This window comes from Artibeus jamaicensis, unplaced genomic scaffold (assembly GCF_021234435.1).
Source record: "Artibeus jamaicensis isolate MK-2021 breed Jamaican fruit bat unplaced genomic scaffold, CSHL_Jam_final contig_1016, whole genome shotgun sequence".
Classification (NCBI taxonomy): Eukaryota; Metazoa; Chordata; class Mammalia; order Chiroptera; family Phyllostomidae; genus Artibeus; species Artibeus jamaicensis.
The window spans coordinates 9,253,440-9,277,096 of record NW_026521195.1 but is presented as its reverse complement, the minus strand read 5'-3'; the positions used below and the strand labels follow the sequence as shown (position 1 = coordinate 9,277,096).

At 58.9% G+C, this 23,657-nt stretch overlaps 1 protein-coding gene across 1 annotated transcript in view; it reads left to right on the top strand.

Moving 5' to 3' along the window:
- MINDY4 (MINDY lysine 48 deubiquitinase 4) overlaps window positions 1-23,657 on the top strand; it is a 98,511-nt gene that overhangs the window by 59,304 nt on the left and 15,550 nt on the right. The window contains exons 10-15 of the mRNA XM_053661854.1: window positions 1,569-1,670; window positions 3,202-3,265; window positions 4,112-4,177; window positions 9,074-9,141; window positions 20,617-20,680; window positions 23,367-23,528. Of these exons, the coding sequence (XP_053517829.1) occupies window positions 1,569-1,670; window positions 3,202-3,265; window positions 4,112-4,177; window positions 9,074-9,141; window positions 20,617-20,680; window positions 23,367-23,528 (526 nt within the window). The remainder of the gene's footprint in view (window positions 1-1,568; window positions 1,671-3,201; window positions 3,266-4,111; window positions 4,178-9,073; window positions 9,142-20,616; window positions 20,681-23,366; window positions 23,529-23,657) is intronic.

The window sequence follows — 23,657 nt, the reverse complement described above, 5'->3', positions numbered from 1 at the left end:
CACCCCCCTTCTCTTGATTCCCATCTGGGTGCACACACGTGCACACATCCCTGTCTGCCCCGGGGCCGGTTCAGTGGCAGGATGGCTAGACCTGAATGATGCTTAGAAGCATCTGGCCCAGTGCCCCGTTTATGGCCAGTGAGGGCAAGGGGCTTCCCGAGGCCTGGGAGCCAGGAAGGGAACCCAGGGCTGAGCGCTGCCCTCACCCCACTCTACTGTGCTTTCTGGAAAGCTGTGTCTCACATGAGCCAGCCAGAGGAGGCTCAGAGAAGGATGGAGAGGCTGGAAAAGTGATTACAAGGAAGCCCAGAAAAGAATGAGGACTTTTGTGCATAAACAAAGGGGTTCGGAGGGTCTGTGGCCAGGAGCATGATGCTGAAACCCTGGGCTCAGAGGCAAAGGGAGGCTGGTTCTCAAAGCCGAAGGCGCCAGGCACTTGGTTCCATTCCCCACCTTCTCCGTCCTCCCTGAATGCTGTTTTAAGATTTCTAATTTTTACTGCGTGATTTGGGACAGCTCGTTTAGTCTCTGTGCCTCAGCTTTCCCACTTTGAGAAGGGGATTATATAGTGCCTGCCTGCTCCCCAGGCTGTTTTAGCAACACTCTGAGCCCTGGAAATGGAAATGGAAAGAAGCGTCTGTCTGTATCCGGCTGTTTCCCCTCCTCCCTCTTATCCACTTCACCCACCAGGGGCCTCTCAGGTACCCTTTTTTTTTTCTTCCTAAGCGATCCTTCTGCCATTTTTTGGCATTGATGACTACTCACCCTTCTTACAGCCCTTTTGTTCTTCAGACTGTGGGGTAGCACCGCCTCCCGGCCCTGCCTCCTCTGCTCCCTCCATCCTCAGCCACCACCCCTGCCCTTCCTGTCCTCTCTCTGGGCAATTTTAGCCACTCCAAGTGCCAAGAAACCCTCAGGTGCTGGTGGCTTGCAAACCTGTACGCCGCCCTGGCCACTCTCCTGGGCTTTAGATGTGCTCAACAGGTTCACCTGGGTGTCCCATGGTCACCTCTGACTGCCTTCCCCTCCCTGGTCCCCAAGCCGTGTTCTTCGTCTCGAATCCTTCCTCTCCGACATCCCCACACTGTATGACTTCTAAGTTGCTGGTCAGTCAGGCCTCGGCCTGCAACTGGGGTCTTATTTCCTTGTAACCAGTGGGGTGAAGACCACTGCTTGCATAAGCTGTTGTCTCCGGGGGTCCAGGGGTCCAACCGGGCATTGCCAGGGCAGGGCATGGCCTAGCCTTTGCCTGGCGTGGCTTTCCTTCCTCGGGTGGCAGCGGGTCTGTGGCCTGTCTGCTGGGCCTCCTGGGCTATTAGAACACACCACCCTTTCTTACACACACCCCGGGGCCAGCCCAGTCTCCAGTCCCCGCTGCTCCTCCTCCAGCCCCGCCCAGGGCCCCTCCCTCTAAGCCTTTCCCTTAGTCTTCATCAGAGGAGGGACCTCCCAGGCTCTGCAGGAACCCCTGTGGGTGACGTAGGAAAGGGTGGGTCACCTTCCACAGGGCTGAGCTGTCCCTCGTTCGTGTCCCATAGACATAAATGCACTTCCTCTTCCATCCTCAGGCAGCTGCAACCTTCGAGTGCCCGCAGGACCCACTGCCTGGCCCTGGCCATTGCGGACATTTTGTGGCGGGCCGGGGGCCACGAGAGAGCCGTGGTCACACTGTAAGTGCTTCCTGGGGCTGTGCCGCTACCACTCAACCTGGGGCTGGCCCAGCTGTGGGCAAGCCGGCTGGGAGTCGTTGGGATAAGGACCGCACTGTGTGCCCTCCCAGGCCCCTGCCCTGCGCCCCACACCGGGGCCAGCCCAGAGAGCCAGCCTGATGTGCGGGGTAGCCCGCGCGGGGACGGGCTCGCTCTCGCCCAGGACGGTGTCGGGTCTGCCCTGCCTCCCTCCTGGGGGAGCTCTGGGAAAGGGAACCGGCCCGAGAAGACCTCTGACCCAGCAGCCAGCTCCCCTGATCCAGAAGCCTCAGAAAACAGCCTCTCAGTTGACCCAGTCACCCCCTGATGAGTACCCCTTCCCCAGTGCCCAAAGCACACTCTGTTCGCTCTGTCGCTTGGACCCCCCCTTCTTCTGAGGAGGGAACTCAGGCGAGGGGTTGGTAGTGGAGCCAGCAGCCTTGGCCTGCTACCTCCTTCCTACCCAGACAGAGGGTGCCGCCCTTGGAACACACTCAGATGGCTGGCTGGCTTCAAGGCCTGGCCCTGCAGCATGGAAGTGTCTCTTCGCAGGCCAGGCGGCTGAGCTTTAGTAAAGGGGTGTTTTGTCCCAGCGCTGTTGCTCATTGGCTCTGTGACCTTGGGCAACCAATGCAACTTCTCTGTGCTGCATCTGTTAACTCATCTGGAAAAGGGGGGTGATAAAGATTATATCGTATGACAATTATGAGGAAATTAATGAGTTAGTGTAAATAAAATGATGTATGATGAATGACAGCATTATCTATCTAAGTTGTCACTCCATGTAAATAGATGAAGACTAACAGCAGAATAGAGCTCTTGGGACGATGTCTGGCACACGCTAGCGCCCCATCAGTGGGTGCTGTCGGCACCATGCTTATCGTCCCTGCTGAGTGCGCGTCCTTGGCACCCTGCTCTCCAGCTAACAAATTAACCTTGGCCCTCAGGATCTGCCGGGCAGCCCTGAGAGCAGATGGGGCAAAAACTCAATTTCTTTTTGTTTGATACACTAAGAAAAAGAAGCCCAGAGAGGGGCGGTGGCTAGGCCGAGGCTACACAGCAGGCTAAGGGCACAGTGGGCCCCCAGCCCAAAGCCAGCTTCCCGTCCAGGTCTCCCTGGGTGGTGGGTTTGGCAGGAACTTCAGACAGGACAGAGGCTGGAGATTCTGACATCCCCAAATACGGTGGGGTGGGGGGCGGTGTGGGCAGCACCCCCGCATCTGGGCAGGCGTTTGTCAGTTGTGGGAGATGCGCAGCCCCCCTCCTGGCAGGACTGGGTTTGGTCACCCCAAGGCTTTTTCGGCTGTCGCTCTCCGTTCCTGTTTTTATTCTTTCTGTTAGAGGCACGCTTTGGCCCGGCCTAGCCGGGAAACGAGAACACCTTGGCTGCCTTCTCTCCCCCGGAGCCACCTTCTCGTTTGTCCTCATTTCGTGGCACACGTGGTTTTGCCCTGGCGCAAGGTCACGTCTTCTTTCCATGCACAGGACTCATGCGTCTCCATTTCCCTTTCAGGCCTTCGGGAACGCAGCAGTTCATTCCAACAGGGAAATACAAAGCAGATGGAGTCCTAGAAACAGTACGACTTTCTGGAAAATTATCACGCAACCCTTGGCTTTGTTTGGGCCCAGTCTCCTTTATTATAAGTAAATCCTTCCTCCACTGGGGCCAGTCTTCCCTGCGGCTGGGACTGCAGAGCCCTCTGCCTGGGGCTGGGGCGAGCAGAGGTGGGGGCTTCAGGGATGGGTTCTTGCCAGACTGGCTTTATGGCTTGGAAAAGGCCGATGGGTGGCCTGTGATGTCGAGGTTGTGCCGAGCCTGAAGTGGCCCCAGCACGTCCGGCATACTGCGGTTGGGCTAAACCCAGCCTTCTCGTGGCCCTCTTCACGTCTCCACGTCCTCTGGGCTTGCTTTGAGACATTGAGGGGGCGGTGGAGGGGGAGGGGAAGGTGGAAGGTATGGAGGAGCGTTGATAGAGCCCAGCATCAGCCGTCAAAACAGACCCAAGGAAGATGAAGGGACAGAAAATGAGAGATGGCCGGCAACACAGAAAGAGTGACTGTCCCCTAAGCTAACCTCCTCCTCGCTGAGCGGTAAACCAATTAACCTCTTCACGGAGGATTTTTGCTTCACCTAGTTTGTGTCGGCTGACCTGGGTCTGGGCCCCGGTGGTCCTGGGAGCCTCTGAAGGGTCTCACTTGGTTGGATGTTTTCTCTAAAAGTAATTTTTCCTGACCTGCCTGAGGAAAGAAGAGACACTCATATTTGCTGCCTTCCACTGGGCTCGGGACTCTGCCTCCCGGGCGTGGAACTGGCCGGGGCGGCAGCTGGGACGGGGCGCCCACCCCAAGGCCGCCTCCTGCCCCAGGTTTGGCTCAGGTGCCCAGGGCTTGGGTGGCTCATCTGTGTGTTTGTGTCTCCTCAGCTCACTCTCCACAGTGTGACCTGCCATGAGGAGCTGGTGGCTTTCCTGCAACAGAGTGTCCATCAGGTATGCACAGCGCTGTGGTCTGTGGGGCGTCCTTGTTAGGTAAGCCATCTGCTGTGTTTGCAGAAGAGACTCTGATGAACCAGAGTCGTGCACCAGGGTGGAGGCCCTGGGGCGTGAGGGGTAGAGGCCAGGAAGGAGCTGGTGCCGGCCCTGGGCTCCTTGGCTGAGCGCGGTGGGTGATTTAGACTGGGGAAGCATAAACTTGGGGAACGGGGGTCCAGTCGCTGCCATTGCATCCTTGAGGGCTGGCCGTGGCTACAACGTACAGGACACTGCCACAGTGGGGCTGCAGTGGGAGGCGGGGTGGGGTCTGAGTGAAGGGAAGCAGCTGATAGACGGTGGTTGTGAGCGCTTGTCTCTGTCCAGTGGGAGGCAACCACCTCTGGAAGCAAAGGACCCTTTGTCAATGCACAGGGGGCCCAGCAGCAGTGGGAGAGGTGACAGGAGTGTGGGTTTCTGGGCTGTGTCAGAGGCCTGGGCACTGTGGATGGAGACCCTGCTCGGTGCAGGCCCTCATGTGGGACCCTGGAAGGCAGGGCAGGGCTGGGCAGGTTCCCGAAACACCCCGTCTGCTAGAGGTGAGGTGTGCCCCCACTAGGGGCCATGAGAGGGGGCGGAACTTGACCTGGGCCAGGAGCAGCGCAGTCAAGGGTTGAGGGCTTTCAAACTGGGGCTGTAGCCCAAGGCTTTGTGGAGGACTGATGGAGCTGAGTGCCCCGGGGGAGAGAACGTGGTCTCCGGAGCCATCGGCCTGGCTTAGTGTTTAGGATACAGCCCTCAGTAGCTGCGTGACCTTGGGCCTCAGTTTCCTCACCTGTACAGGGGGGTAATAGTAGCATTGCCTGCCTCAGAGCACCATGCAGAGTGCTCAGCTTGATGTCCCCAGGGTGGGTAGTGTTCCTCGGGAGTGTCACAATCACCACTGTCATAATTATTTAAGGGGCCTCTTGACAGAGGCCACTAACAGGCACACAGAAAGGAGAGGGAAACCTTGCAGAGGGAGGGCACGGCGTGGCCCCAGGACAGGAGACCACTGGCCCTGAGACCCCCGACCGCACAGCCTTGCCTTCTGATGCCCCTGTGTCCCCCGAAGGGCGGAGAGTGCCCAGCCACTCTCTGGAGGGCAGGCAAACTATCCGGGCCTCCTCTCCACCTTCTCTCCAGCCTCTGGGCCACGGGCTCGGCTCTGAGGCTCCAGAGAAGGCGTTGGCAGGTTTGGTGGTGAGCCTGGAGGGTGGGAGAGCTCACTGGACATGGGAGCAGGCTGGATGCTCCCAGGGTCACAGCCCTCTCTTCCGGCACAATTCACCGAAGAGTGGGATGTGTCCTGGCCTTCTCAGCACACAGGCCCCTTGGGCAGGGAGGCGGGACCTGCCAAGACCGTGGGAGGCAGCTGTGTGGTCACCAGGGCACTGGGCCACCTGAAATCCTCAGCCCCGGAGCTGTTGCCTGGCTCAGGTGCCCAGGCCTGACTCTGACCCAAAGGGCACTGCCTTTCTGCACTGGCTGCTCTGTCCGGGGGTCCGTGGGAGGGCTCTGATGTGGGAACAGTCCTGGCCTGGGTGTCAGGAGTCTCAGTCTGGCTGTCACTTGCTGCCTGTCCCCGCTGTCTCTGGTTCTCCATGGACATAACCTGTGGGTCATCTGCCGACTCAGTGCACTCCCCACCTGGCCAGGGTGGCTGTAGTGGCTGTAGCAGGGCCTGAGGACCTTGGTGCCATGTGGCCTCAGGAAAAGTCACTGGGCCCCAGTTGCCTCATCTGGAAAAAGGAAGATGGAGCAATTAGTAGGTAACTTCCAGCTCCGCACCATCCAGTCACGCTTCTTAAAGAAGAAACATTAGCCCTGGCTGGTGTGGCTCAGTGGACTGAGTGCAGGCCTGAGAAGCAGAGGATCGCAGTTCGATTCCCAGTCAGGGCACATGCTTGGGTTGCAGGCCAGTTCCCAGCAGGGGACGCATGAGAGGCAACCATACACTGATATTTCTCTCTGTCTCTCTTTCCCTTCCCCTCTAAAGATAAATAAATAAAATCTTTAAAAAAAAAGAGAGAAGAAACGTTAAATGCATGGGAATGTCTTCCAGATTAAGTGCCAGGCACTTGGCATGAGCAGAAAGGAAACCGATTATTAAACACTCCCGAGCGTGTGGTGACCCAGCAGTGCACCTGCGAGAGGAGCAAAGCCTGCTGAGGTCAGTGTGTGTGACGTGACCCGGGAGGCCAGGTTCTCATTGTCTGGTGAAGCAGATTATGAAGTCGCTGAGGCTGGACAGGGAAGTGACCTGAGAGACTTCTGGAAGGGAGAGGAGGGAGGGGTTCTTGGGGTGACTGACCCCATGTCCTAGGCATCTGAGGCTCCGTCCCTGCGGGCTGATGGCCCTCCAGTGACCCCTCAGCAGCAAGGTCTTCTTCATGGAGCGTAAGATGGGGCCTCTCCCATCCCTTGGCCTGTGCCCCCAGGGTGTCCATGAAGCCCAAGCAAGACAGTGACTGTGAACAAGGTCAGCGAGAGGCCAGTGCCAGGGGCAGCAGCCACCTCCTTTCCGTCAGCCTGTGGGCGCAGCACAGCCCCCTCCCCGCCCCGGTCTGGGTGCATGTGGTCGACAGCTGGCCCGCGCTCTGGAGGCTGTGTTTCCCCCGCAGCTGATGTTTCTGCTGGAAGCCAGTGTGCTGCCTCAGCACTGCCCTCAACAAATCCATTTTTCATGGCCTGGGCCTGCGAGGGCTTCCTCGTGCCAGGCCTGGAAGTGCACACCGAACCATCGCTGCCCAAAATAAATAGCCTCTCTGCTGCGTTTTCATTACCGTTCACCCTTGGGGCAAGATGTCTGGCTGCCCCCCACCTCTGTGAGCGGGGAGGGAGGGCTGCCTCTGCCGTGCCTCCGATTTCGGTTCCTTGGTGGGCGCGGTCTGCAGGCCCAAGCAGAGCGGGGAGTGGCCCTGTCTCCCTAGTGGGACCAGACATTTTTCCAGACCCTAACGGTGGTTTCTGGCCTTTCAGTGTCAGTGTCTGGCCCTGTGGTCTCCCATGTCTTGGCAGCTTGAACTTGATGAGATCATTTTAATAATTTTTTTAAAGAAAATGGGATATTGGTGTCATTCAGTCATGTTCCGGCAAGGGCCAGGAGCTCAGGCAGGGGTCATTTCCTCACCGTTTGAAGTCCCACCTAACCAGTCCCCACGGAGGCCCTGGCCAGGGCTCTTGTGAAGGTCTCCTGCGGGTGTTACAGCACCGGGGGCGGGGGGTGGGGCTGGCCGGGGCACTAACAACGGTTTTCATGGACAGCTAGGGGTTACGGTGGGTACCTGTGTCCCTTACTTCACTGCAGCCCTGCAAGTGGGCAGGCATTGCAGGCACGGCCCAGGGGCAGCAGGCTGAGAAAGGGTGGCTTCCTCAAGACAGTGTGCGAATCCAGGCAGAAGTAGGCAGGCATTTTGGGAGGGGAAACTGAGGCTGAGAGAACTTTGCCACTCCCCAAGGCAACATGCACGTCTGTGGTTGAGCTGCGGCAAGGACACAGGCGGCCCAAGTCCTCCGGGCCCGTGTTCCCCGCTGCAAGGAGGTCGGCACTGCTCTCCGCAGTGGTCAGAGCGCGTCCGCAGACAGGGCCTTTCAGGGCATGCACCCTAACCTAGGGAGATATGCGAAGTGGGTGGTCATCATCCTCGCTTTGCAAGTGGGGAAGCCGAGGGTAGCGCAGTGGAGGGCCTGGCCTGCTACCGCAGAATTCAGGTGACACTGGTTTAAGATTGTTGTTGGTTCGTTCATTGCATTTCTACTTCCAGAAAGGATTTCAAGTTACTCGTTAAAAAATCCTGTTCTCAGGGCTTGTTGTGTTCTAACGACCGTAAATTTGCCCTCCTTCCCTCTAGGCCTTGGCATGTGCTTTTCCTCTTGCCTGGAACAGCGTTCCCTTCTCTTCCGATTCCTCCTCGTCCCTTGTGTTTCTGTTCAGACCTCACTCCCTCCAGAAAGCGTCCTGCGCCCCTCCCTCCCGTTTGTTTGCAGAGGACCTAGTGTTTCCCATCAGAGCAGAGCCCCCTCCCCGCCCTTTTCAGTGGCTTTTTCTTCTTCCTCGAGCTCCTTCTCATGAGGGCAGGTCTGTGCCCAGCTGTTCACAAGGAGAAAGCCTCAGCAGCAAGCAGCCTGTCGGCACCGAACTTCACGTTCTGTGAAGGCCACCGACCAGATGAGGAGACTGGGGACGGAGAAGTTGAGAAATGTCCCTGAGGTCACATAGCGGGGAGTGGCGGAGCAGGGATTTAAACAGGCAGCCAAGTTTAGTCTGTGGGCTCCTGTCTAGATTAGGATGAGGCAAGTAAGCTGCTCACCTTGGGTGCAAAATTCAAGGGGGTCCCTGAAACCTCAGTAATGAGCATGAGTGATGTTGTAATGCAGTATCTAAAAAATAACCAAGTTAATTCAAAAAATCCATGAGGAACAAAATACAAAGTTTTTTGAAAGACCAGACCTGCCACTCCCTCAGGCTCTGAGCCCGAGGCCCCGCACAGGGTGGAGGGCAGTCGTGGCAGCCCTCACGGAACACATCTGTGAGAGTGAAACGTGACAGTGAGCACAGGACGCTTGCGTTGCCGACGGAGGCCGCTCCCGCCACCACTGTCTCCTGAGCTTCCAGGACTTGGCAGTCAAGGGTGTGCTCCTTGGTGGGCACTATGTCTGCTCCCATTGTCACTCAGGCTGGGGTCTTTTCACCCCTTAGGGGGTCTGGCTGGTGGGACCTGGACAGGGTCTGCCTAGGGGCCACCCAGCCAGCTCCAGGGCCAGACCGGGGGCAGCTGGCTCAGGGGCAGGCTGCTCCTTGGGCTGCGGCCCCAGGGAAGTGAGAGGAGGGAGGTGTGGGCCTGATGGGCACTCATTCCTTTCTCCTCTTTCCAGTTCGAAGTGGGCCCCTTCGGATGCATCCTGCTCACCCTGTCTGCCATCCTGTCCCGGTCCACAGAGCTGTGAGTATCTTCCTCTCTCCATTGCTGGGGCGGCTTGTCTGTCTGTTCACCCTGCCTCCCCAGAGCCCAGGGTGGTGCTTGGTGCGAAGTGGGCGCTTGCAGCAAGCCTGCGTGGAGGGGTGAATGAGGGCGGGTGGAGGAGAGGGAGCAGTTACATTCTGCATGCACGCGCGTTCACCAGCACCTTCTCTTTGGTCTCCCCACATGTGCTGCGAGTGTGGGGTATACTGCGGCACTCTGTGGCTCCCCTGGGCCATGTGTGGGGAGGGGTGGTGAGTGGCAATTGAGTCCGAACCTGGGTGGTGAGCAAGCAGCCCTGAGAGCTCAGGGGAAGGGGTACGCTCCCCAGACCAAGGCAGTCTGCAGGTTGCGAGGCTCACGTTTACAGCCTTGAGAGGAGCTGGGGCCTGTGCCCAGGGCCTTGGAAGCAGAGGGAGCAGAAGGCTGGGTGGCGACTCCAGGCATCCTGGTCAAAAGTGACCTCAGCTGCTTGAGAGGAATTCCCCCCTCACGCTCGCTCCCCAGGAGCTCTCTACACTTCTTATCCTTACTTGTCACCTGGGCATTGTGTCACTGGGGAGAGTTCGGATTAATGGTGCATTAACAGTCTTGTGAGGTGCAATCGATTGCCCCATTCCCTTCTAAGCAGAGAGCAGGCCCCAGGGGTGTGGAGACCTGGGGGAATGCATTTCCGCTTTGGGGGTGCTTAGAGTGGGGGAGGGTCTGGGCCCAACCCTAAGCTGATGGGCCCCAGAAAGTGGAGAGGCAGCAGGCATTGCCATGTAGTGTCTGGGCCTGGAGGCCCCCATAGGAAGGGACACCGGCTCCTGCCTGTGGCTGGGCCTGGGCCGGCCTGTCCACGCTGCCCATGGCCTCTGGTGCTGCAGGGAGCAGGATGGCCTGGGCTCTGAGGCCTGGTGCCACCGGCCTGCCTGCTGCTGACCTTATTATAAGCACATGTGTGCACACAGCGTGTTCCATGGCATTTTCCTTCTAATCCTGCCATAATGATATGATTCATTCCTGGACTGGGCTCACGTGCACAGAGGCCATAAGCTGCACTGCCTTCTCCCCAGGCCTGGGTTTGCTAATCCCTGGGCTGGTGGGGTTGTGGTGGGGTGGGGGTGGGGCACTGTCTCTAGGAGTGGGCGAGACCTCTGACCTCACTGCTGGGAAGCTGAGCTTTCCAGAAGGGCCAGGCCTGGTGATGTCTAGCTGTGTGATCCTCTCAGCCTCAGTTTCCCCATCTGCACAGCAGCCCCTTTAGTTTGGGGGTCTAGTCTCTGGCTCACCAGCCTGGGATCTGGCCCCATTTACATGCCTGCTTCTGCAAGGAGTGGCTCCAGCTGCAGGGGCTTTGGGAGCCCCTGTCCAGGCTGTTTTTCACCTTGTCCAGAGCTGGTGCGGCTGCTTCTGTCCCCTCCCTGCTCTGCCCACCTCTGTCGGGCACCTGTGGGGCAGGTATGTAGGGAAGGCTGCCTTACTGGACCAACAGAGCCTCATGTAACAGGCCTGAAGTTACAATCCTGCCAAACCCCTTCCTGTTCACTGCAGGCACATGTACAGAGAAGCACCCAGGCACACACACGTGGGGTTCAGCTGCAGCCACCTCCTCCTGTTGTTCTCAGGGCCGGGAAGGGAGAGTGTGTTCGTGACAGCTTCCTTTTCTTCATGGCCCCTGAGGACCCTCCTGGGTTTTGGGGGCGAGGGTTTGAGTCTCCCCTGACCGCTTTGGTCAGCCTGCCCTGCCTTCCAGGGGGACTGGCATAGAGACCTGCACTTGCCTCAGCAGAACACTGGTCAGGCTTGTCTCGCTCCATGGTCTCTCCGTCCTCTTTTCTGAGAAGACAACAGAGAGGACATTCTCATCAGCGCTGGGCAGCAGAAATGGCAGCCCCTGAATCTCAGGAACTTTGTACCTGCCCTGCCCTTTGCTCTGACATTTCACACATGAAGCTCATTCAGCGCTGCAACAGCCCTGCTGGGGGGCACTGCTGTGGTTTCTGTCACCCACCCTGTCTGTCAGAGGAAGTGTGGCTTTGGGACGTGAGTGACCTGCCCCAAGGTCACACAGCTCAACTGGCCAGCCTGACACCAGACAAGGCTCTTTGGGTTTGCTGTTTAAGGACATGAACTTGGGAATAAAACAGACTCCATTTCAGGCTGACTCTAACCCTCTGAGCCTGTTTGTCTGTAAAATGGGGATAATTCCTGCCTCACAAGATTAATTGGAGAAATGAACGTGTGCTTGGCACAGCTCCTGCTGGGGAGCAAGCCTTGGATAATGGCCCCTGCTAGTCTGCTCCTGCCTCCGTGGTGCTCAGGTCCCGCCCTGTCTGGGCTTGGTGCCTCGTGGTGGGGGCACGGCCGCAGGGATGTCCTGCAATGGGTGCTGGGTCCACCTGCGGCTGTGGTCACCCTTGGCAGCACTTCCTGAGTGGCCTGGGGGCTCCCAGGGTGCTGCATGCAGTTCCTCAGATGGGGCAGGAGAAGGAGTGGCGGGAGGGCCCATCCCCGCCCTGGGGCGTGCTGGAGGAGTGCCACTCAGTGCTCTCTTACATGTTGAAGCTCAAGATGACTTTTAGGTGGGCTACCTGACGGCATCTGGCGGGGCACGGGCAGGCCTTGGACCGTGTCTGGGTGTTTCTCCAGACCCACGCTCCCTGCCCTGAGGGCAGCCACTCCATGCTCCCATGGGGCTGCCCGGGACGAGCGTCGGAGTGGGGCTGACCTGTCCTCCCTGGCTCCAGGGGGCCTCCTGGAGGGGCGGCCGTCGTGATTATGAATGACAGGACTGACCAGGGCACAGGAATAGCCGGAACTGTCACCACGTGGCCCAGAGCCTGCGAGAGGATCACGCCGAAACCACTTAAAATGCCACTTCGCATTCCTGGCGTTTCCGAGGGGCCCCCCCGAAGGAGCTGTTCTCACCTTCGCCTCTGGGGAGGGCAGCTCCGGGAATGGTCCACGCCCCTCACAGGCCGGTCACATTGCTGCCCCACGCAGCTTCCCTGGCCTCCCCAGAGCCCCCGTCTCTGGTCTCGGGAGGAGTGCCAGGCCTGGCTCCAGTTTTGTTGTGATCTGCTTGGCAGGGACCGGGAGGCACACCTCCTTCTGGCCTCCTTCCGAGCTAGCGACCTGTGAAAGCCTTTGTTTGTGGGCCTTTGGGCGCCCAGGGGAGTGTCACCCAGCACGGGCACCGTTGGTCAGACGGAGCGGGGAGGCTCGTCCAGGGCAGCCCAGGGGGTGGCAAGTCACACAAAACAAAGCGACCCCCCATTTGCAGCAATGCAGCTGCAGGCACCCAGGTCCCCCGCCTTTGCTTCGCTGGCCCCCAGCTGTGGTACTGACCTGGCCAGCGCCTCAGCTCTTTCCTCTCTGACAGGAGGGGGTGGATTAGTGCTTCTTCACCTCGTTTGTCATGTGATGAACGACATTGGAATTTTTTCTAGAGAAACTGTTCTCTGTAGAAAGCAGATGACGCAGAGCGGCTTTGACTGCACGGCCTCCCAGCCGGGCGCCATGTGGAACCCCTTGCTGCACAGAGGCCCGCACTCTGCAAACGGCCGGGAAGCTGCCAGGCCTTCCTGCTCTAGGTTCAGATTCGGCTCTGCCAGGGGCGTTGGGGCTGTTTCAGGGCCATCTGTTACTGCTCTGGGCAGTCAACCACATGTCCTGGTGGCCCAAAGAGACAGCAGAGTGTCTCAGGTCATATGCTGTTCAGCCAGGGGGAAGCAGAGTCAGGGGCTGGGAAGCCCACCCCATTCTTTACAGACGGCCTGCATGCGTGCAGATGAGAGACGGGTGAGGCTGTGTGTGTGTTGGTGGTTGTGTCTGAGATTGTGGGGTGGGTGACTTGGTTGTGTGTGTATGTGAGTGTGCGAGTATGTGTGTGTGTTAAAGAGTGTGTGTAGGAGCATGTGTGTGCACGTGTGTGAGAGTGTATGTATTTGTAGGAGTGTGTATGAGAGTGTATAGGAGCATGTATACACATGTGAGTGGATGTGAGGGTGTATGTAGGAGTGTGTGCACGCATGTGTGTGAGTGTATGTATTTGTGTAGGAGTGTGTGTATGAGTGAGTGTATAGGAGTGTGTGTATGTATGTGAGTGTCTGTGAGAGTGTAGGAGTATGTGTGTGCATGTGCGTGAGAGTCTGTATAGGAACATGTGTGCACATGGGAGTGTATGTGCATGGGAGTGTGTAGGAGCCTGTGTGTAGGAGGAGTGTGTAGGAGGGCATGTGTGAGTACTGAGGGCACAGCCATCTCTCCCTCCTAGCACAGTTCTCAGATTCAGGCCTGAGGCCCAGGGGCAGCTCTCACCAGAGTCAAGGCCTGCTGTCCCCACCGTCCCCCTACCCTGAGGGGGACCAGGACGAGGGCGTGCAGCCCGGCGCTTCACTCTCCGAGGCAGCAATAGTGGTGGTGGAGCGGCGTTCGGGTGCTGTTTGTCCCGGGCCCCACTGTGAAGCTTCAAGGAGGTTTTCTTTTTCCTACTGAATTTCCTGCCGTCTGTTTTCTTTCCTCAGATCTTGAGTTGCTTACAGTAAATCTCATATTGGCTTTCTTGCCCCCAGCTCCCCTGCAGTGTGAACCATGCGGCCCAGAACTTTCTCCAGTACACACACTCTCACAAGCCCCGAGGGGACTCGGGGCCCTGGGGTGGGGCCGGCTCCGAGCCAGGCTGGCGAAGTAGGGCTGGGTGCACAGCCCCTCGGGGAGTCGATGTGATGGCCAGCATCAGGGAGGGCTTGGGCGGTGCCCGCCAGCAGTTCAAGCCTGGGTGTGGGGAGACAGCTTGTGAACAGAGCCTTTTCACAGAGCACAACCTTGGCCCTTGGTACAGTGGCAGCTCGGCTGCCCCAAGGCCATCCCGAAAGTCCCAAATCGGAGGTAGTTTGCCATGTGCTGGAGTGATTTTTGGGCAGCGTGGCCAGGCTGCGAGGGTGAGGGGCTGCGTGCACAGCGAGCCGGCTCTGTTGCTGTCCAGTTCTCTCCAACCAGGGGAGTGGCGACCTGAGCAGCACACTGTGCTTCTTTGTGCAAACGCCCTGAAATGAAAGCCAGCCATCAGTGCTGGCAACACACAGGCGAGTGACAGAAACTCAGTTCCTAGCCGGTGTGGGCAGGCAACCACGCTATTAACTGATTTGTATCAGAAGCTAGGGGCTGTAGGAGAGGCTGGACCCAGGGACACAGACAGTGTCTCTGGGGCTTGATGCCCCTCCTTCTTTCCTCTTTATCCTCTTTATCCTTCTTTCCTCCGTCTCAGCCGTGTTCTCAGGGGGCCCTCTTATGTGGCGGAGGCCCCTTTCTCCAGCACCCCTCCACCTGCTGGGAGCCGTGGCCCCATTCCTGATGCCTCACTGTGGCCAGGCCAGGGTCACACTGTCATGGGGCATGTGATACAGGGGCTGGCCCAGACGGCAGTCGAAACCCTCAAAGGGCCACCACGCAGGCTGGGGAGGAGGTGGGCCGGCTGGTTGGCAGCGGCCGTTTGGGCCGTATCAGGAGGGCGGCTGTGAGTCTAGAACTGGGCTGGGCCTGAGCCAGGCCTGGGCCATGGTGGAGGCCCTCAGGTTCCTCTCAGCGATGAAGAAGATAGTGACAGAGCTTTCAGCTCCGGCAGAGCCAATGGCTGCCATGGGGAAGCTGGGCGGCTGGTGGTGTGCAGCCCCGGGGATTGGGCGGGGGCTGTTTGTGGTGAGAACTCCAGGTTCACGGCGGCCCCATGAGTCTGTGCTACCGGGAGAGGACAGGCAGGCTGTGTGTCTGCTTCCCCCCACTCTCCATCTCGCCTGCCTGTGCTCTTGCAGCCCAGGATAACGAGGCGCACACAGAGCCACCGGGCCCGGCGCCTCTGTGCCACTCAGACCGCAGCTGCTTTGCAGCCCTGAGTGATGGCGCCCTTGGCCTCTCCCACCCAGGTCTCCTGAGTATAACATGAGAGATGGGGCAGGATGGTTAAGGGCCCTCTCCACCCGACATACCAAGATCTTTGACTATAGCTGGGAAACGGAAGGGGAGGAACTTCCTTAGTGAACTCCAAATCACCTTTAATTCTGATTCAGATTAGGGTGGAGGCACGATTGCTTTCAGCAACTGTGTTTCAAGAGACCAGGTGGTGGGTGGGAGTTAGAACCGAGCTGTGCCACTAGAAATGGCAGACACCCTACCCAGGCCCCAGTTCCCTCGACTGGCCCTCCTTCCTCTCCCTGGCCCTCCTTCCTCTCCCTGGCCCCTCCCTGGGAGCCCCCAGCCCCTGTGCAGCGACCAGAGCCCCCTTCTGTAGATCTCTGGCCCGCTTCCTCTGGGGTTCCGTGAGACTCCCTCATCCCATGGAGGGCGAAGGGAAGGGCCCTCGCTTCCACCCTGAGCCTGTGGTAACCCCAGGGACAGGCCCACTGGCCGAGGGTCATCGTCCCATTTTACAGGTGTGGAGCCCAGGACTCTGAGTGGTTAAGGACAGGGTGGCGGACAGCACCCCTCAAGTCCCCTGGCCCCTGGTCTCAGGCCCTGCGCCTGCATCGGACTTCCTGGTCTGGGGGACACGTGGCAGGTGTCGCTCGGCCAGGTCTGCCAGCTGAGAGGGAGAAGTGGGGAACAGGCCCCCGCGGACCAGGTGGTGGTCCCCCATACGGTGCTCTCCGTGTGGTCTCAGCCAGCACGGTCTGGGCCAAAGCACCCGGGTCCCAGCTGCTGACGTGGCGAGTCAGGGCCAGTGAGCAGCAGCTGGTGGGGCTGATGTAGCGGGCACTGGGACTGAAGGCTGGATAGGGCAGCGAAGGGCAACTAAGCTGGGGACACACAAGGGTCAGTGGCAGAGCTGGGGTGGGGGATCTCCTTGTCTCAGTGCATCCGACACCCCTACCCACTCACCCAAAGGCTGTACCTCCCTGTTCCACGATGGGTTCCGGCGGCTTCGGGAGGAGGGAGAGGTAAGTAGCCCTTAGAAAGAAGCTTCTGTTCCGGAGAAACCTGTGCTGTGTGGGGAGGAAGCTTCCTTCCCCTGACGCTGCACACCTCCCAGGGCTTAGCTTCCCCCAGGACTGGCGTGGGCAGCCCCACAGGAGGCCGAGCTTTGCTGTGCACCCATAGGCACAGAGCCCAGTTCCAGGTGCTGCGGGGCCAGGTGGAAGCATTGTCACCTGCCTTCAAAGTCCCAGCTCCTGGAGGGGCAGAGCAGCTTGTCGGTGCTCTTAGGAAGGGGACATCCAAGGACAGATGGGGCACATCTGCCCCAGGTGCGGGGTCTCTTTATGGAAGAGTGACATTTAGCAGGGACCTGAGGGCTATGCAGGAAGGGTCTTGGCAGGCAGCGGGAGCAGAGAAGGCCAAGACCAGAGGTAGGGGTTGACAGGGACCAATGGTACGAGGTCTGGTTTGGGAGGAAGGTGCCAACATGAGGGGGAGATGGGGGTGGGGGGATGGGGAGGTGGTGAGGAGGAGAGCCGCTTGGGAAGTGCTTGGGCGTCTCTGCTTTCTCCTCCCTCCCTCCCTCCACGCACCTTGCCCTGCCCCCTGGATCCCATCTAGCCCCTGCCTCTCCAGCTCCTGTGGGGCTGTCGGCAGTTTGCCCGGCCTTTCTGGGGTCCGAATTGCAACAGCCCTTTGAGGTGGTTGTAGATTGTTGTCCCCATCAGGGATGACATACCCAAGGTGGGGATGACATACCCACCATCTCTGAAGATGGAAAGCAGTTTTGCAGAAGGTTACACAGTGCAGGTGACAAAGGGGGCCTGACCCCCAGGTATTCTGACTCATTGCCCACTTCCTCATGGCCTTCCTGGGAAGAGTCGATATCCGCCCTAGCCAGATCCCTCTCAGAGGCTCACGGCCACGAGGCCTCTGTGTACTCTGGGTTCTTGGCCCTGGCACGGAAGGCTGAGGCTGCAGGAATCGTGACCTTCCATTGTTCCTGTGGTGGTGGCTGTTACTGCTGTTATTGTAGGAAAAAGGAAGCGATATTTACCAAACACCGAGCGCCTTACATACCTTACCCAGTTCTCACAGCAACCTGCAATAGAAGGTGGCGTCATCATACTCAGATCGCCAGTGGGGAAACTGAGGCCCACAGAGGGGGAACAACGGGTCAGCAGCTGGGCCTGAATCCAGGGCTCCCTGACTTCCAGGCCCAGGACCTCTGTGCTGGTCCCAGCCGCCCTCTGCACTGTTGACACTGTCCTCAGAGGTGAATGGGGGTCCCACCAAACAAGGGGTGCTGTCTCTGGAGGTTGTAGTGGGGGTTGGGGAGCGCAGTGGACAGTCCCGTGTCTGGGGGAGGGTCTGTAGGGAGGACAGTCAGGAGCTGTCCCTGAGGGATGACGTGGTGCCCCTGGGGCCTGGTGTCCTGGAGCTCAGGTCGTGGGCAGGTGGCTGGTCAGGTCCTCCCAGGTTAATTACTGCCTGTTGTAGGCAAGATGTTTTAAAAGTCAGAGTCACACCCCAGAAGGCCCCCAGAGACCCCTTGCTCCAGTCCTCTGGCTTTATTAGTGAAGACACAGCTGAGAGAGAGGCAGGGACTTGCCTGAGGCCCCTCAGCCAGCCCAGGGTTCAGCTGGCCACTGACCTGCCCCATGGACGGTGATTTTAGGTGAATGGCTATGACTGTGAGCTGGAACCCTGTCTCTAGGCCACATGGACAGATACAGTGTTCAATTGAATTGCTCAGATTCACTCATTCATTCATTCATTCATTCATTCATTCATTCATTCTAATGTTCAGACACATGTGGCCCAGCTTCAGGGTGAGGGGACAAGCTGCTCCCTGTCAGGAGTGGGGTTTCAGGGCTCCCAGCCTGCCTGACCGCCACATGTTTCAGGCCGCACTGTGATGTTGGAGACAGGGTCTTGGCCCACTGACTCTCTGTGGCCACAAGACCACATGTCCCTTCTCCTTTCCGAGCCTCAGTTTACCCATCAGTAACACAGAAGTTGTGGTTTTGGCCTCCTGGCCCGCAGGCCATAGAGGGACAGAGAAAGAGAAGAGAGTGTAGGGACCTCCGAGCTCAGGCAGCCCCTCTAGTGACTCAGCTTCCTCCTCCCAGGACCTTGGAGACCGAGGGGCTCAAGGGGAGGTGGGCGCCAGGGCTGGAGAAAGATGGGACCTCACAGCTGCCGGCCGGAGCGGCTCTGCCACATGTTTTCTGTGCAGGGCTTCTTCATGCAAGATGTTATCTGAAGAAGGCATTGAATCAGAAAGAGGTCAGAGGTCCCTTGTATTCGTTTGCCAAGGCCACCATAACAAAGCGCCACAGATGGGGCAACTTAAACAACAGAAATGTCTATTGTCTCACAGTTCTGGAGGCTAGAAGTTCAAGATCAAGGTGTGGGCAGAGTTGGTTCCTCAGAGGACAGCCACTGTCTCTCCTCATGTGGTCTTTCTTCTGTACATGCAGCCCTGGTGTCCCTCCATGTGTCCAAATGTTCTCTTCTTAAAAGCACACTGAGGAGACTGGACCAGGGCCCACCCTAATGGGCTTACTTAACCGAATCACCCTTTAAACGTTCTGTCTCCGATACAGTCACATTCTGAGGTACTGGGGCTAGGGTTTCAGTGTACGAATTCTGGTGGGCACGATTCAGCCCACAGCGCCAGTCATCTTGCGCAAAGGCCCAGGGAGCCCAAGGCCTCACCAGGGGAACCCAAGGCCCAGGGAGGAGAGGTTTTTGGCACACAGCACGTGGGCCTAGAGCTCAGGCCTGGGGCGGCCCTGCCGTGTGGGCTGCCTTCTCTCGGCAGAGCCGAGGCCGCCATTCCTCACTCAAGGACTCCTCAACACTCAGCTCTCCAGGGAATTCCCCTGGAGGGAGGTCTGGGCATCAAGATTTGCCAAAGTTGTAAATCTCTTAAGCCATAAGCTGCTCCTTGGCGCCTCCCAAATGCCCTAATGTGAAATACAGCTGTCCCTCCCTTTTAAGATGTGAGCCCACTACTGAATTTCCCATCGTGTTTGCACCTAAGGATGCAATTACCATTTCCTCCCATTGTCCTCTCTGCCTGTCCTTCTGCTCTCAGCTGACGCAGGCGCTCAGCCCCGCTGGGTGAGCACGAGGCTGTGAGATTGCAGAGATCAGGCTGCTTCTGAAAGCTGCTGATGGCCCGGGGCCAGCGATGCTTATCGGTCCACCCTGGGCTCCTCTGAGGTTATTTTCTTCTTTTCCAAAGATGCTTGTATACACCACGGGGAACGTTTCCATCAATTCTTCTGCCTGAGCCCATGCCAGCCGAGTGGGGCCCTTGGCCACCTGTCCCCTAGCCGACTCTTGCCCAGGCCCTCTGGGCTGTCTTGGATGCGCCAGCCTCCATGGCCCTTCCTGAGACCCCCACACCCCCCACAGCCTCTGTGGGTCTCAGCTGGGACTCGAGGTTCCAACTCCAACCTGTCTTCCCGTGTGGGCCACAGACTGGCCTCATTTGGCCAGACTTATTAAAAACCACAAGAAAGCCTTCGTCCTGCAGAGGTTATGAGCTTGTGTTTCTAAACTTGTTTGGGAAGGAGACAGGGTCCAGGGCGTGTGTTTTAGGTTTGTGGACTGATCTTAGAGTTAGAGCATAAAATTGAGCCCAGGTTTCTCTTCTCTTCCACGAAAAGGAAAAACAAACATGCTTGCTGAGCCCTTCCTGCCTCTGGGCCGCCTCTCAGTGCTCTCTGTGGGCTGGGGGTAAAGGGGGAGGCCAGGCCCGGTACGGGTTGGGTGGGCCCATAGGGCCATGCACCCAGGGCCATGTGGGCACTGGAGGGAGCCCGGTCCCTGGCGTCACCTCCCTGAGCTCTTGTCCAGTAACTCACCTCCCTGGGGCCGGAGCGCTGACAGTGCTCTGCTCTGAGTGTGTTCGGTGGAGAGCAGCCCCCTCCCTGTTCCCTCGTGCACACCTGTCGGCTCTGTTCAACGATGACGCTTCATCTCCCGAGGGGTTGACTGCGGGCAGGTAAAAGCAGTGCAGTAGCAGAAACCAGTTCCTTTCGGTTGTAGGGATTTCTGTTGGCAAAGGCCCTTTGCACCTTGGGCTGCAAGTCAGCCCCGTGCCGAGCCATGCTCCCTTCTCAGGGTTCAGGAACGGTGTGTGTGTACAGGCCCTGGTACAAGGTCTGTGCCAGGTGGTGGCAGCTGTTACTTTAGACCATTCCTCCCCTTTAACAGACTCACAGACTGAGTCTGAGGCCATGGAGAAGATGGCAGAGGAGGTCCCGTCCTGACCATCAGTGACGGTTGAGATGTGAAGGCAGGATGTTGGACTCCAAACCCTGGGGCCTTTCTGCTCCGTGGGCAGAGGGCCTGGTGAGGCCAGAGTGGAGGCTGTGCTTCAAGAGAGTGTGGGCGTCTTGAGGAGCCCTGGGCGCCAGCCCGAGGGAGGGCCCAGAGCAGAGGGCTGCAGCTGGAACCCGAGGGAGCCCTGGCCACCGGGGAGGCTTGCCTCGAAGCCTGGGTCAGGCAGAGACATGCTAACACCACGTTTTCTGTGTCTTCCAGCATCCGCCAGGACTTCGATGTCCCCACCAACCACCTGATCGGAGCACACAGCTACTGTACCCAGGTCAGGGGCAGCCCGCGCCTCTCCCTTCCTCCCCCCTCCCCCACCCTGCCTGCCCTGTGAGTGGCTCCCTGCAGCGCCTGCCCGAGGAGGCTGATGGCTCAGACTGGGGCACCCGGGCCAGCTGGAGAGGTGACTGCCGCAGCCCCCCGTATCTGACAGGGCAGAGTCTTTCCAGCAGCCCTGCCCTCTGCATGGTCACAGAGGGGGCACTTAGTGGGGACGGGGGACACTGAGCCCAACTGTTTGTCATTGATCCTCCCAGTCATGGTGTCACCAAGGGAAGGACCTGTTCAAGAGCCTCTGAGCGAGCACCAGGGCTGGGGGCCAAGGGCGACACCTGGCTTCTGTCTGTACCTTCCCTTGAATATCCGGGCCTCCCAGAGTGGCCAGGGCATCACAGTTAAATCCAGCCCACCCGTGTAGCACAGACAGGCTGGGCCCAGCGGGTGACCCAGTCGCCCTGGGCCCGGGCTCACTGTGCCCACCCTGAGAGCACCTGGACACCCCCCAGGGCCAAGCAGGCCTGCACTTTTTCTGGGTACCTGAGGGACCGTGGGGCGGCAGCTGCCCACCTTCCTGCAGGAAGGTCTCAGGCTTTCCTGGCTGCCTAGGTGGTCCTGCTCCCCCACCCCCGGGTGCCTGGCTTCCTGTGGGAGCCACCCCCTCGGCAGGCAGAGAGCAGTCCAGCCCAGGGTAGGCAGCAGAGCGGGTGCAGAGGGTGCCAGACCCGAGCTGGGGCTGGGTCCTGAGCCAGCTTGGCTGTTTCACTTGCAGACTGAGCTGGGGTGATGTCCTCCCCCTCCCTGAGACCCAGCTTCCTCACTTGTGAGACTATGTGTTTGGACTAGACTGGTGTTCTTTAAACTGATGTGCACACGAACCCTCCAGGGTGTCGTTGATGGGCAGGCTCAGATTAGGGGTCTGGACTGGAGCCGAGTCTGGGTTTCTAACAGGCTCCCAGTGGCGGGCGGGGCAGCGGGCGCACAGGCCACTCTGTGAGTCACAAGGGACGGATGACCCCTGCGCTCTGCCGCTGTGTGATTGTGAGCACAGGGGCAGGGCGCAGCCTGCTGTCCTCTCCTCATTTCAGGAGGGCGTCCCACTCCGAGGAAGGTGAGGCACGCCCTGGACGGGGAGCAGGAGCCTGCTCTTTCCCCTTGAACACCAGCTGGAAGAAGTCCACCCCACCGGACGAAGGCGGGTCTTTTAGTAGCCGCAGCTCCCTGGGGGCAGTATCCCTGAGCCACCGCTTCCTGCAGACCCCCCCTCACCTCCTCTGTGAGGGCACAGCAAGGCCCCTGGATGTCTCCCTGTGCAGCTGGAATGGAGCCCCTTTCACTGGCACTGGAGCAGGGGTCTTGGTGGCAGAGGGAATCAGAAACTGGGCGTCACTCACACAGTCCAGGGGAAACAATTCTGTGAACTCTGCCCTCCAGGGAAAGGGCTGGGATGGCCGTTCCCATGCCTGGTGCGAGATCTCTGTGGGCCTCACGCATGCGCCAGGCCTGGATAGATGTAGGTTAGACAGGGTCTTTCCTACCTGCCCAAGCTCCAAGTCTTGTCTCATTCAGACCCTTCCTCAGTGCTTGCCAGCACTTAGCTGGCTGACCACCTTTAGTCTTGAATCTTTGGCCAGCTAGGTGGTACCTTGAGGGTAACCCATAAATGGAGAGGGAAGGGACACAGGACAGGGAGCTGGAACCCGTGGGTGGAAGCTTGGCTCTGTCCCTAACCAGCTGTGTGACTTGGGCCTCTCCCATCTGTGTGCCTCAGTTTCCCTAAGATGCTCTGCATGAGGAAGGCCCTTCCAGTCACCCCAGTACTCCATCTCCTGTCTCGGGGGTCAGCAGGCTTGTTGGCCTGTCAGCGTGAGGCAGAAGCCATGTGGCCTCTCAACCCTGATCCCACGCAGCCAACCAGGGTGGAGGCAGAGCTGGGGCCCAGATAGGGGCTCCCCTGTCTCCACCTCCCTGCTGCGGCTGCTCTCCCCCCACCCACCACCGAAGACCCCGCCACTCCTGGCAAGACATGAACAAGGCCTGGGACTGAGTTATGGGCACCGCCATCCATTTCCTGGTGTTGCTAATGTGCTCTGGTTATGTAAATGTCTCTGGTTATGTAAGATGTTATCACTGAGGGAAGCTGGGTGAAGGGTACACAGGAATTCTCTGTACTATTCTTACAACTGCTTTTAAGTCTAAAATTATTTCAAAATAACATAGGTTATTAAAGAAATCACCCTCCTTCAAGACCCACCCAAATGTTACTTCTCCACAAGTTGCTGGGACCAGTCACATGGTTGCGTGTCCGTCTGGGCCCAGAGTACCCTGCACCCCAGTTTTGGAGCCCCAGCCACACTCTGTGCTGGGCAGGCACATACCTAAGCCCCCCACTGTGACCACGACAGCCAAGGTCAGGGCCGTTCTTTCCCTCCAGCAGGACCCCCACCCCACCAAGGCCTGGCGCACTCTGTGCTTGATGAGCGATCTCGGAGGAGAGCTGGACAAGCGCCAGAGAGGCCTTGATGTGGAGAGTTGGCAGCTTTGCCCCAGGGCTTGTGGGGTCGCTGAAGTCAAAGCCCCCCTGATCGTGGTCTCCCTCCCTCCCCGCTTTCCCTCCTCCTCCTGCTTTTCTGCCTTGCTCCCCAGCTCGCCTTTACCAGCCTCTCCCATCGCCTCATCAACAGGAGCTGGTCAATCTGCTCCTGACCGGGAGAGCCGTGTCCAACGTTTTCAATGACGTGGTGGAGCTGGACGCCGGGAACGGGAACGTCACGCTGCTCAAAGGCATCACGGCCCGCAGCGACGTTGGCTTGCTGTCTCTCTTTGAGCACTATGACGTGTGCCAGGTAGCAGGGGCCCAGGGGTCCGGACTGACGGGTGGGGTGGGGAGGGAGAGCCGAGCGAATCCAAGTCCGGTCTCCCTCATGGGGGTTTGGGAAGAAGTGTGGCTTTGCTGCCCTCGGGTGCCGGGCTCC